The following is a 14377-nucleotide window of genomic DNA, read 5'->3' as shown; positions in this document are numbered from 1 at the left end:
TGCAATACGTTCAAACACAGTGAGGTATGCTTCCACATCATCGTCTGCGGTCATTTTAAGCAAAGTCTTCTGTACGGCTTTCTGCGCACTAGCAGCGCTTTGTGCACGGTCTCCCTCATCTCGGGGTTGCCGAACCAAGGCCTGTTTTATTGCCTCCAACTGCTCTTGCTGCATCTGGTGTTGCTGCTCCAGAGCCTTCTGGAAGCAAGTATTAGTCTGCTGCTGTTGCACATTTGCTTGCAATAACTGCTTCACTAGTTCCTACATATTACTGGACTCTTGGCTCTTCAAAAGCGCAGAAGCTTTCAGCCAGGACATACACAGCGTTTTCTCTGCAGTCACAGTCCAGCAGCCACAAGTGCCCGCATTCGAAACACCATTTGTGGGGAATAGATAGCTCAGCTGGGATCTTTGCTTTGGCACAAGCGTGTGGCTATGAAGTCACTTCAGCAGACTAGCAAGTTCCACATGAATATGGACACGGCATATTTATTGTGCACACTTGTTATTCAATGTTACACATGCCAAACATGAAATAAAACATCTAAGGCCGTCTGGCCACTAACTAACAATAGCAGGCTAACTACAAAATAAACCTATATAACAGCAAACAAGTCCATGTAATCTTACTGTGTCAGCTCCCAGCTCAGCAGACGAGATAGACTGAGAGATCCCAGCTCCTCCTGATTATATCAGCTGGACCAGTCAGGAAACCAAAACCTGGATTGAATAAGTGGACGGGGAACTACCAGTCCTTTCCATGCTGATCATTAAGGAAACCAGGACTGGATTACAGTGAAATAAACTGGCTTCATCATCAGTACAGGGAGACATATGAAATGAAACGGGGAGAAATATACCTGTTTTCTAGTACCTCTCCCCTTGGCACCTCACAATATTATATATATATATATATATATATATATATATATTGTGGCAGGGCTAAGGGTCGTGTAATCGATGGGCGATATGTGCCTCATAAATGGCTTGTCTCTATAATGTAAAGCCTACCAGATATTATTATTGTTGTTGTTTGAAGGACCTGTGGTGAGGTCACAGTCAGGTGACCAGTCAGCTGCTGAGTTCGTGGGTGTGGCTACAGCCTTATAATGTGACCTGCTCCTGAACCAGGGAGCTGTATGTGGGGAGGACTAAGCCTCCCATGTGTGCTGAGACTCCTGCTCTGAGTTTACAACCACGGACATTTTGTGTTATTTTGCCCGAGCTAAAGGCTACTTTTGTTGTTATGCTGCCTTGTGCGTTTATGACGTGAATAAACCGCAAGCACTGTTGAAGAACCTGTCTCATATTTGTCTCCCGCTGCACCTAAGCGAGTCACATCCCCACAATTGGTGGTACACGTGCGGGCAGCGGTCCCAGCAGAGACTTGAGACAGTTGCTGCATGTCATGGGTGAAGTTTGCAGCGGGGCAACAAGCACTGCCGGGAATCATGGAGGACCTGCTGAAACACCTGGTCCAGTCCCAGGCACTGCAGCAGGAAACCAACAAGCTGATGTTACAGCAGATCCAGCAAGGCCAGCAGGAGCAGCGGCAGCAGTTCCAGCAGAGCCAGCAGGAACAACGGCAGCAGATGCAGCTTCTGGCAACCGCCATCCAGGAGGGCAGGACGAGCGCCCCAACCCCAGGTCGGGCTGATGCCACCGACGTCGAGAAGGCGGTAAGACGCGCATTACAAAAAATGACCCCTGAGGATGATGTTGAGGCCTTCCTGACGGTGTTTGAAAGGGTGGCTGAGAGGGAAAAACTTCAGCCAGAGCGGTGGGCGGAGGTACTGGCCCCATACCTAACGGGAGAGCCCCAGAAGGCGTACTTTGACCTGACGGTACAAGATGCCAGAGGGTATCACAAATTAAAAGCTGAAATTCTCGTCCGCTTGGGGGTAACAATGACTACCAGGGCACAGAGCGTTCATCGTTGGGCCTATCACCGGGACAAACCCCCGCGCTCACAAATGTTTGACCTGTTGCACCTGGTCCAGAAATGGCTGCAGCCAGAGTCGGCTTCCCCTGCACAGATGGTAGAGCGAGTTGTGATGGATCGGTTTGTGCATTCCCTGCCGAGACCTCTACAGACTTGGGTTGCCCAGGGTGATCCCCAAAATGCTGATGAACTGGTTGGGCTGGTCGAGAGATACCAGGGGATGGAAGGTTCCTTGGGGAAGCAGCCCATTCCGTATTGGGGGTCCCAGCAGGGGGCGGAGTCACAAAAAGGGGTGGTGCGTCCAAGGTCAAAAGGGGCGGGGGAGGCGGTGCCCAAGGTCCCCTCGGGTGTTATTTGCTGGAAGTGTCATGAGCCAGGACATATAGCGGCCCGTTGTCCCCAGACCACCGAGCAGATGGACAGCAGCATGGGACGCCGTAGTTCATACTACGCATATCCAGCCTGCAGTGTGAACTCGCTACCTAACAAGGGGCCACAAGCGTGTCCCGTGAAGGTGAACGGTCGAGCCGTAATGGCGCTTCTGGACTCCGGGAGCTTGGTGACCCTTGTGAGGGCCAGTTTTCCTCTAAACATACTCCCGGGTAAAAAGATTGGTGTTCGGTGCATACATGGCGATGCAAAGGACTACCCTATGGCTAGGGTGAAGATTGAAACGGCGCATGGCACCGAGTCGCATGAAGTTGGCGTTGTTCGAGACTTGTTGCATCCCATAATTATTGGCCGGGATTTCTGTCTGTTTTGGGATCTGTGGGGGATGGGTTCTGAGTGTGCTAGCAAGAGCAGGAAACCAATCCACCCCACTGAGGTATCGCCACCACCAGACGCAGACGAGTTTCCTTTATGTGTCCTTGTGGGGGATGAAGAGGAAGGGTCCCCTGTACCTGACATCCCGGAGTTAGGGGTGGCTGGGGAGAATTTTGGGACTGCCCAACATAGGGACCCCACACTAAGGGAAGCCTTTAACAATGTCACCGTCATTAATGGGGTTGCACAAGAGCCGGGAGCAGACACAAGGTTTCCCCATTTTATGTTGAGTGGGGAATTGTTGTACCTGGTCACGAAAATAAGGGAGGAGGTGGCAGAGCAGTTAATAGTACCAGCCCCCTATAGACGAAAAGTGTTGGACATGGCCCATTCACACATCTTAGGGGGACACCTGGGGGTGGAAAAAACCCAGGAACGGATTGTACAGAGGTTCTATTGGCCTGGGTGTCACCGGGAAATAGTAAACTATTGCAGGTCCTGCCCGACATGTCAGTTAACTGCCCCCACATCTCATTTTCGGAACCCTCTTGTGCCACTGCCCATTATTGAGGTGCCATTTGAGAGAATAGCCATGGACTTGGTCGGTCCCTTAGTTAAATCAGCTCGGGGCCATCAGTATATATTAGTCATCCTGGACTATGCCACACGCTATCCTGAGGCCATTCCCCTGAGAAACTCCTCCGCGAAGAGTATAGCCCGCGAGCTGGTCCATGTGTTTTCCCGGACGGGTTTGCCGAAGGAGATCCTGACTGACCAGGGGACACCTTTTATGAGCAAGGTGATGAGAGAATTGTGCAGAGTCTTGCAAATTTCCCAGTTAAGGACTTCAGTGTACCATCCGCAGTCAGATGGCCTTGTTGAGAGGTTTAACAAGACACTGAAGAGCATGCTGAGAAAAGTCATAGAGGAAGATGGTAGAGACTGGGATTGTCTCTTACCGTATTTACTGTTTTCTATCCGTGAAGTTCCCCAGGCCTCCACGGGGTTCTCCCCCTTCGAGCTTCTGTACGGCCGGCATCCGCGAGGTCTCCTAGATATAGCCAAGGAAACCTGGGAAGCCGAAGTCACGCCCCCCAGAAGCGTCATTGAGCATGTGGCACTGATGCAGCAGAGGGTCGCGAAGGTGATGCCCATTGTTAAAGAACATCTCCGCCAGGCACAAGAGGCTCAGGCCAGGGTCTACAACCGGTCTGCCAGAGTGAGGCAGTTCAATCCGGGAGACCGAGTTCTCGTGCTAATCCCGACGGTGGAAAGTAAGTTCTTGGCCAAGTGGCAAGGGCCATATGAGGTGGTGGAGAAGCTGGGAGACGTAAACTACAAGATCCACCAACCAGGAAGACGGAAGCCATACCGGGTTTACCATGTTAACCTTATCAAGCCATGGCAAGATAGAGAGCCAGCGGTAACTCCGTGCTTGCTGGGCAACCTAGAAGGGGAGGTTGGAGCCGTTACCATAGCGGAGACTCTGTCGAAGGCCCAGAAACAGCAGTGCCGGGAGTTACTCCAGAAAAACCGCGACCTGTTCTCAGAGTTGCCGGGGTGCACGAAGGTGGTGGAGCACGAAATTCTGACCGAGCCACATGTACGGGTGAACGTGAAACCCTATCGTATTCCTGAGGCCCGGCGAGAGGTAATCTCCAAGGAGGTGCAGCGTATGTTGAAGCTCGGGGTCATTGAGGAATCCAAGAGCCGCTGGTCGAGCCCGATTGTCCTGGTCCCAAAACCTGATGGTGAATGGAGGTTCTGCAATGATTACCGAAAGCTGAATGAGGTCTCCAAGTTCGACGCTTATCCCATGCCACGCGTTGATGAGCTCATCGAGAGACTTGGACCGGCCAGATACATAACCACTTTGGATCTGACAAAGGGATATTGGCAGATTCCCATGGCACAGGAAGCCAAGGAGAAGACGGCATTCTCCACACCAGACGGGTGCTTCCAGTATGTCCGGATGCCGTTTGGCCTACAGGGAGCTCCAGCAACCTTCCAGAGGGCGATGGATAGAATCCTTGCGCCTCATAAGCTATATGCTGCCGCATATCTAGATGATATCGTCATCTTTACCCCGGACTGGGAGACTCACCTGGAGAAGGTCCAAGCAGTGTTTGATGCTCTAAGAGAGGCGGGGTTTACAATAAACCCGAAGAAGTGTGCCTTGGGGAGAGAAGAAGCCAAGTACCTCGGATATGTAGTGGGGCGTGGCGAGATCAAACCCCAAATCAATAAAGTGGAAGCAATTCAGACATGGCCGAGACCTCTGTCAAAGAAGCAAGTTAAAGCTTTCCTGGGGATTGTGGGATATTACAGGAGGTTCATCCCAAACTTCGCCACAATGGCTGCACCTCTAACTGATCTGCTTAAGGGGACGAAGTCAGTGATGGTCAGCTGGTCCGAAGAAGCAGAGTCAGCCTTCCAAGAAATGAAGGGAGCTCTTTGTAAGCAACCCGTTTTGGTGGCCCCAGACTTTAAACGTGAATTTGTCCTCCAGACAGATGCCTCAGATGTCGGGGTAGGAGCAGTCCTCTCCCAAGAGATACAGGGGAGGAGCATCCTGTTCTCTACTTGAGTAGGAAGTTGACTTCTTGTGAGAGAAATTACTCCGTTGTAGAGAAGGAGTGTTTGGCCATAAAATGGGCAGTGGACACATTACGGTACTACCTGGTGGGACGGAAGTTTAGGTTAATATCCGACCATGCCCCACTCAGGTGGATGAGGGAAACAAAGGGCAAGAATGCTAGGGTCACCCGCTGGTTCTTAGCCCTACAAGACTTCAGCTTCCATGTAGAGCATAGGGCCGGGAAGCTACATGGGAATGCCGATGCCCTCTCCAGAATCCCTTGTCTGGTAGGTGAAAGTGCCAAGCCCTACGGCTTTAGGCAGAGGGGGGAGGTATGTGGCAGGGCTAAGGGTCGTGTAATCGATGGGCGATATGTGCCTCATAAATGGCTTGTCTCTATAATGTAAAGCCTACCAGATATTATTATTGTTGTTGTTTGAAGGACCTGTGGTGAGGTCACAGTCAGGTGACCAGTCAGCTGCTGGGTTCGTGGGTGTGGCTACAGCCTTATAATATGGCCTGCTCCTGAACCAGGGAGCTGTATGTGGGGAGGACTAAGCCTCCCATGTGTGCTGAGACTCCTGCTCTGAGTCTACAACCACAAACATTTTGTGTTATTTTGCCCGAGCTAAAGGCTACTTTTGGTGTTATGCTGCCTTGTGCATTTATGACGTGAATAAACCGCAAGCACTGTTGAAGAACCTGTCTCATATTTGTCTCCCGCTGCACCTAAGCGAGTCACATCCCCACAATATATATATATATATATACACACTGCTCAAAAAAATAAAGGGAACACTAAAATACCACATCCTAGATATCTCTGAATGAAATATTCCAGTTGCAAATTTGTATTCATTGCATAGTGGAGTCTGTTCAGAACAATAAAACATAACAATTATCAATGTAAATCAAAATGAATATCCCATGGAGGTGTGGATTTGGAATGATACTCAAAATCAAAGTGGAAAATCAAATTACAGGGTGATCCAACTTCAGTGGAAATGCCTCATGACAAGGAAAAGATGCTCAGTATTGTGTGTGGCCTCCACGTGTCTGTATGACCTCCCTACTGTACAACGCCTGGATATGCTCCTGATGAGGCGGCAGATGGTCTCCTGAGGGATCTCCTCCCAGACCTGGACTAAAGCATCCGCCAACTCCTGGACAGTCTGTGGTGCAACGTGACGTTGGTGGATGGAGTGAGACATGATGTCCCAGATGTGCTCAATCGGATTCAGGTCTGGGATATGGGCGGGCCAGTCCATAGCTTCAATGCCTTCATCATGCAGGAAATGCTGACACACTCCAGCCCCATGAGGTCTGGCATTGTCCTGCATTAGGAGGAACCCAGGGCCAACCGCACCAGCATATAGTCTCACAAGGGGTCTGAGGATCTCATCTCGGTACCTAATGGCAGTCAGGCTACCTCTGGCGAGCACATGTGCGGCCCTCCAAAGAAATGCCACCCCACACCATTATTGACCCACTGCCAATCCAGTCACCCTGAAGGATGTTGCAGGCAGATCGCTCTCCACGGCGTCTCCAGACTCTGTCACGTCAGTCACATGTGCTCAGTGTGAACCTGCTTTCATCTGTGAAGAGCACAGGGCGCCAGTGGCAAATTTGCCAATCCTGGTGTTTTGTGGCACCATGTCCTGCATGGTGTTGGGCTGTGAGCATAACCCCCATCTGTAGATGTCTGGCCCTCAGACCATCATCATGGAGACGGTTTCTAACCGTTTGTGCAGACACATGCACATTTGTGGCCTGCTGGAGGTCATTTTGCAGGGCTCTGGCAGTGCTCCTCCTGTTCCTCCTTGCACAAAGGCGGAGGTAGCGGTCCTGCTGCTGGGTCGTCGCCCTCCAACAGCCCCCTCCACATCTCTTGGTGTACTGGCCTGTCTCCTGGTAGCACCTCCAGCCTCTGGACACTACGCTGACAGACACAGCAAACCTTCTTGCCACAGCTCGCATTGATGTGCCATCCTGGATGAGCTGCACTACCTGAGCCACTTGGGTGGGATGTAGAGTCAGTCTCATGATACGTGTGAAAGCACAGCCAACATTCAAAAGTGACCAAAACATCAGCCAAAAAGCATTGGTACAGAGATGTGGTCTGGGGTCCCCACCTGCAGAACCACTCCTTTATTGAGGGTGTCTTGATAATTGCCAATAATTTCCATCTGTTGCATTTGCACAACAGCATGTGCAATTGATTGTCAATCAGTGTTGCTTCCTAAGTGGACAGTTTGATTTCACAGAAGTTTGATTTACTTGGAGTTATATTCTGCTGTTTAAGTGTTTCCTTTATTTTTTTGAGCAGTGTATATATATATATACAGTGGGGCAAAAAAGTATTTAGTCAGTCAGCAATAGTGCAAGTTCCACCACTTAAAAAGATGAGAGGCGTCTGTAATTTACATCATAGGTTGACCTCAACTATGGGAGACAAACTGAGAAAAAAAAATCCAGAAAATCACATTGTCTGTTTTTTTTTCATTTTATTTGCATATTATGGTGGAAAATAAGTATTTGGTCAGAAACAAAATTTCATCTCAATACTTTGTGATATATCCTTTGTTGGCAATGACAGAGGTCAAACGTTTTCTGTAAGTCTTCACAAGGTTGCCACACACTGTTGTTGGTATGTTGGCCCATTCCTCCATGCAGATCTCCTCTAGAGCAGTGATGTTTTTGGCTTTTCGCTTGGCAACACGGACTTTCAACTCCCTCCAAAGGTTTTCTATAGGGTTGAGATCTGGAGACTGGCTAGGCCACTCCAGGACCTTGAAATGCTTCTTACGAAGCCACCCCTTCGTTGCCCTGGCGGTGTGCTTTGGATCATTGTCATGTTGAAAGACCCAGCCACGTTTCATCTTCAATGCCCTTGCTGATGGAAGGAGGTTTGCACTCAAAATCTCACGATACATGGCCCCATTCATTCTTTCATGTACCCGGATCAGTCGTCCTGGCCCCTTTGCAGAGAAACAGCCCCAAAGCATGATGTTTCCACCACCATGCTTTACAGTAGGTATGGTGTTTGATGGATGCAACTCAGTATTCTTTTTCCTCCAAACACGACAAGTTGTGTTTCTACCAAACAGTTCCAGTTTGGTTTCATCAGACCATAGGACATTCTCCCAAAACTCCTCTGGATCATCCAAATGCTCTCTAGCAAACTTCAGACGGGCCCGGACATGTACAGGCTTAAGCAGTGGGACACGTCTGGCACTGCAGGATCTGAGTCCATGGTGGCGTAGTGTGTTACTTATGGTAGGCCTTGTTACATTGGTCCCAGCTCTCTGCAGTTCATTCACTAGGTCCCCCCGCGTGGTTCTGGGATTTTTGCTCACCGTTCTTGTGATCATTCTGACCCCACGGGGTGGGATTTTGCGTGGAGCACCAGATCGAGGGAGATTATCAGTGGTCTTGTATGTCTTCCATTTTCTAATTATTGCTCCCACAGTTGATTTCTTCACTCCAAGCTGGTTGGCTATTGCAGATTCAGTCTTCCCAGCCTCGTGCAGGGCTACAATTTTGTTTCTGGTGTCCTTTGACAGCTCTTTGGTCTTCACCATAGTGGAGTTTGGAGTCAGACTGTTTGAGGGTGTGCACAGGTGTCTTTTTATACTGATAACAAGTTTAAACAGGTGCCATTACTACAGGTAATGAGTGGAGGAAAGAGGAGACTCTTAAAGAAGAAGTTACAGGTCTGTGAGAGCCAGAAATCTTGATTGCTTGTTTCTGACCAAATACTTATTTTCCACCATAATATGTAAATAAAATGAAAAAAAAACAGACAATGTGATTTTCTGGATTTTTTTTTCTCAGTTTGTCTCCCATAGTTGAGGTCTACCTATGATGTAAATTACAGACGCCTCTCATCTTTTTAAGTGGTGGAACTTGCACTATTGCTGACTGACTAAATACTTTTTTTCCCCACTGTATATATATATGTATATATATATATATATATATATATATATATATATATATGTTGGCAGCGCATCCATTGTGTACGTAGAAAATGTACTGCAATATAAATGCATGACAGAATGGAAACAAACCTTCATTGCACCATCACAATGAAAACTAATAAGCCCCAATCAACTTTCTATATCATCAGTTATGATGATGTTGCAGCCGCTCGCTTTCAGTCTTCAGGGGAAGTAGACGGTTGTAGCAGTGATCTCTGAGCAGTGACTGTTACATCTCCCTTTACTGCTTCAATGACTGGAAGAAAACAGTAACAGAGAAAATATAACTTCATTTTCTCCCAGAAGCCGCTCTTCCAAGAAAAAAGTCCAACATGATTTAAATACTATGGGCGGCACGGTGGCTCACTGTTTAGCACTGCAGCACTGGAGTCCTAGGTTCAAATCCCACCAAGGACAACATCTGCAAGGAGTTTGTATGTTCTCCCCGTGTTTGCGTGGGATGTTCGGCGGTGCAAGGCTGCAGCGAGCTCCAGTCTTTCAGAAAATGTCGCGAGTATTGTCACTTCCCATCCTTTTCACTGCAGTTTACTTCGTAAAAATGTCAGATGGAGGTGGCATATGCACAGATTGAGATCTTGGTCATTAGCTTACCCCCGGCTGTCATGAGACAATGCATCGGCGACTCGTGATAACATCACAGGCGCGCTGACGGACGGAGAAAATGACGCAAGCATGCAAGTCGGCGCGTGTTAAATGCCGCTGTATTGACATCGGTATTTAACTGGTTAACAATTGCAGGCAGAGCACTGCTCCGCCCACAATTGTTAGCTCCAGGCCCTTTCTGAAATACACAGCCATCACTTGACGGGTATGGCTCAGCTTGCTGTGGAAGCACGCTCCATATACCCACTTCTGTCATGCGCCATACATGTGTGAGCAGGTTGTGGGATGCAGTGACGGTCAGAAGGCAGAGCAAGGGTTAACAGTTTTTTTCTTGAACAGGGAATACTCCATGCAGGGAGGTAATGGGTTAAACAGGGGAATAACCAGTCTAATTGCAAAAGGATATGCAGTATGCAGAGTTCAAGAATAAAGGATCAGGTAACTGCAGTTCCGGTGAATACGGTTAGCAAGTCGGTAGTCCCTCAGACCGTGACTCCTGCTGGGAAGTCAATAGCGCTGGCAATGGTCATCACGGTGTCTTTTCCAATGGGGTCCTGTGGGCATCAATGCCTCTTCTGGCGGCAGCGGTTGGTCTCCGGTACCTTCCACTGAGTCTAGTCCATATGCTGCAGTGGCTGACAAGGGTGCGTTCCACAGTACTGTATGAGCCCAATGTGGCTCAGCAAATATAAACTGGCAAAATTTAGGGCACAAGTGTCAGTCCCGTACCCGGTCCCTCTAATATGGCACGTGCGCTGCACTTAAGGACATGGGGCTTACAGCGCCTTGCTCTCTGGTAGTCGCCGGAACACACTGCACCTCTCTCTGTAGTCACCGGGCACACACTGCACGTTTCTCTCTCTCGTTGGTCCTCGCCGTTGGCTGCAGGAGTCGGTGAACACTGGCCTGCACGTTGCTGATGCTCCCAGGACGGAACACTCCTCTGCCCGGCTGCTGCTGCTGGATGCATGGCTCCATCTGCAGACGGCGGGGGACCCTGTCAGTGCTGGCTGTCACAGTGCCGGTACTCTGTGGGGAGGACGGGACGCACCGCTCACCTCACTGCACGCTGCCCTCTGTTCGCGCCAAACTGTCCTCTCGGTCAGGAGGAAGGTCTGACTCGCTATTGCTTTCCCCAGGGAACAGGGGGTGCAGCCTTATCAGTTCCGGACCCGGCATGTAGGTACCCGCGGTCTGGTCGTCCCCCTTACACATGTACAGCGGATGTTGTGAAGGGGTTAATAAACTGTTGTCATTTTGTCCATGTGGGCAACTTTCCTTGTTGGCATTAATGTCTGTGGGCTTTTTTCATGGAAACCTATCATCACTAATTACTTATTATTAATATATACCATACATAAATATGATGACAATAAATTAGAAAAAATGAAGATACATATGGTACCTCCAGTACAGGAGCAGAGGAATAATGTGGATGTAGAAAATGGGTTATACTGCAATATGATAATAGATCCTAAGACAATAAAAAAAGTGTCAATGGACAAAATAACAACAGCTCATTAATATGTTTATGAAGTGGTAGACATTAATTACATTAAAGGGAAGGTGCCATCCCAAAAAATGCTCAGCCAGAACCACCCCAGAATGGGTCCCCTTTTAGCAGATCACAAATAATACCGCCATATACTTCACACACAATGCCGCCATATAGATCATACACAATACCACCATGTAGATCACACATAAAACCAGCAGGGTGACAGCAGCACAGAGTATTTCAGGAGAGCAGTATCACACGGCAGAGAATTAGATACACGGCTCAGCAGACAGTATCACACAGGAGAGGATTAGATACACGGTTCAGCAGTCAGTATCACAGAGGAGAGAATTAGATACACGGCTCAGCAGACAGTATCACACAGGAGAGGATTAGATATACGGCTCAGCAGACAGTATCACACAGGAGAGGATTAGCTACACGGCTCAGCAGACAGTATCACACAGGATAGGAATAGATACACGGCTCAGCAGACAGTATCACACAGGAGAGGATGAGATACACGGTTCAGCAGTCAGTATCACACAGGAGAGGATAAGGTACACGGCTCAGCAGTCAGTATCACACAAGAGAGGATTAGATACACGGTTCAGCAGTCAGTATCACACAGGAGAGGATTAGATACACGGCTCAGCAGTATCACACAGGATAGGATTAGATACACAGGTCAGCAGTCAGTATCACACAGGAGAGGATTAGATACACAGCTCAGCAGTCAGTATCACACAGGATAGGATTAGATACACAGCTCAGCAGTCAGTATCACACAGGAGAGGATTAGATACACAGCTCAGCAGTCAGTATCACACAGGATAGGATTAGATACACGGCTCAGCAGTCAGTATCACACAGAATAGGATTAGATACACGGTTCAGCAGTCAGTATCACACAGGAGAGGATTAGGTACACGGCTCAGCAGACTATCACACAGGAGAGGATTAGATACACGGCTCAGCAGTCAGTATCACACAAGAGAGGATTAGATACACGGTTCAGCAGATAGTATCACAAAGGAGAGGATTAGGTACACGGCTCAGCAGACTATCACACATGAGAGGATTAGATACACGGCTCAGCAGTCAGTATCACACAAGAGAGGATGAGATACACGGTTCAGCAGTCAGTATCACACAGGAGAGGATTAGGTACACGGCTCAGCAGACTATCACACAGGAGAGGATTAGATACACGGCTCAGCAGTCAGTATCACACAAGAGAGGATTAGATACACGGTTCAGCAGTCAGTATCACACAGGAGAGGTTTAGATACACGGCTCAGCAGTCAGTATCACACAGGGGAGGATTAGATACACGGCTCAGCAGACAGTATCACACAGGAGGATTAGATACACGGCTCAGCAGTCAGTATCACACAAGGGAGGATTAGATACACGGCTCAGCAGTCAGTATCACACAGAAGAGGATTAGATACACGGCTCAGCAGTCAGTATCACACAGAATAGGATTAGATACACGGTTCAGCAGTCAGTATCACACAGGAGAGGATTAGGTACACGGCTCAGCAGACTATCACACAGGAGAGGATTAGATACACGGCACAGCAGTCAGTATCACACAAGAGAGGATTAGATACACGGTTCAGCAGTCAGTATCACACAGGGGAGGATTAGGTACACGGCTCAGCAGACTATCACACAGGAGAGGATTAGATACACGGCTCAGCAGTCAGTATCACACAAGAGAGGATGAGATACACGGTTCAGCAGTCAGTATCACACAGGAGAGGATTAGGTACACGGCTCAGCAGACTATCACACAGGAGAGGACTAGATACACGGCTCAGCAGTCAGTATCACACAGGGGAGGATTAGATACACGGCTCAGCAGTCAGTATCACACAGAAGAGGATTAGATACACGGCTCAGCAGACAGTATCACACAGGAGAGGATTAGATACACGGCTCAGCAGTCAGTATCACACAGGGGAGGATTAGATACACGGCTCAGCAGACAGTATCACACAGGAGGATTAGATACACGGCTCAGCAGTCACTATTACACAGGGGAGGATTAGATACACGGATCAGCAGACAGTATCACACAGGAGAGGATTAGATACACGGCTCAGCAGTCAGTATTACACAAGGGAAGGATTAGATACACGGCTCAGCAGTCAGTATCACACAGAAGAGGATTAGATACACAGCTCAGCAGGCAGTATCACAGGAGACAGTATTACAGATATGGCCACACTGGTGAAACTTCCACCCCCCCCAATTATACACTAGACTATGGTCTGTATATGTCACTGTCCTCCTCAGACAGCCATAAAAGCTGTCATAAAAGCAAAGGTGTGAGATTACTTGAGATCACTGGGGCTGTGTGTGAGGAGGCGGACACAGAGCAGGAGGACAGGGGAGCAGGAAGCACGGTGCAGAAAGTGGAGCTCAGCAGATAGCACTGGGCTACAGTAAAATGGCGCCCAGCCACACCTACAGCAGTGAATGGTGCAGCCCACAGGGGCGTGCCCAGTTCTCTGCTAATGAGGCTGCAATGTGGGGTCGGGAGCCGCCCGCAGTCTCCTATGTCCAGGGACGGCCATATTTGCAGACTGTATGAGTCCTCCACAGATCTGCAAATCAAGATGTCAGCGCCCAGTGGCTACATTAAAACATTATTACAAACAAACCATAAATCCTGGTTAGTACAACATTTGCTTTAACAACATGTTTTGTTACTTACTCTTTTTTTGCAAATTATATAAAATTGCGGCACCTTCCCTTTAAGACTAGTTGGTTAAATCACTGATTATATGTCTGTGGCCTGGACTGTTCTTGAATAATGAAGAATAATTGGGTTCCTTATATTGCATACCTCGATGTGTGCTGAGGAACGTTTGTCTATTGCTCAGTGACTACCTCAACTTCCATGTGACAGAGCCCAGGACACGCTCATCCTGTACCACTCATCTCAGGGGAAATGCTCAGGAGTCAGTGCTATCAGGCGG

General features: G+C 48.7%; 1 protein-coding gene across 1 annotated transcript in view; it reads right to left on the bottom strand.

Annotated features, from left to right (window-relative positions):
* The window catches only part of LOC141073051 (uncharacterized), a 110024-nt gene that overhangs the window by 42702 nt on the left and 52945 nt on the right, over positions 1-14377 (bottom strand). The window contains exon 4 of the mRNA XM_073560370.1: positions 13734-14025. Within this exon, the coding sequence (XP_073416471.1) occupies positions 13734-14025 (292 nt within the window). The remainder of the gene's footprint in view (positions 1-13733; positions 14026-14377) is intronic.

This window comes from Dendrobates tinctorius, unplaced genomic scaffold (genome assembly GCF_039654945.1).
Source record: "Dendrobates tinctorius isolate UK_male_01 unplaced genomic scaffold, ASM3965494v1 ptg000295l, whole genome shotgun sequence".
Classification (NCBI taxonomy): Eukaryota; Metazoa; Chordata; class Amphibia; order Anura; family Dendrobatidae; genus Dendrobates; species Dendrobates tinctorius.
This window is presented reverse-complemented; position numbering and strand designations above follow the sequence as displayed.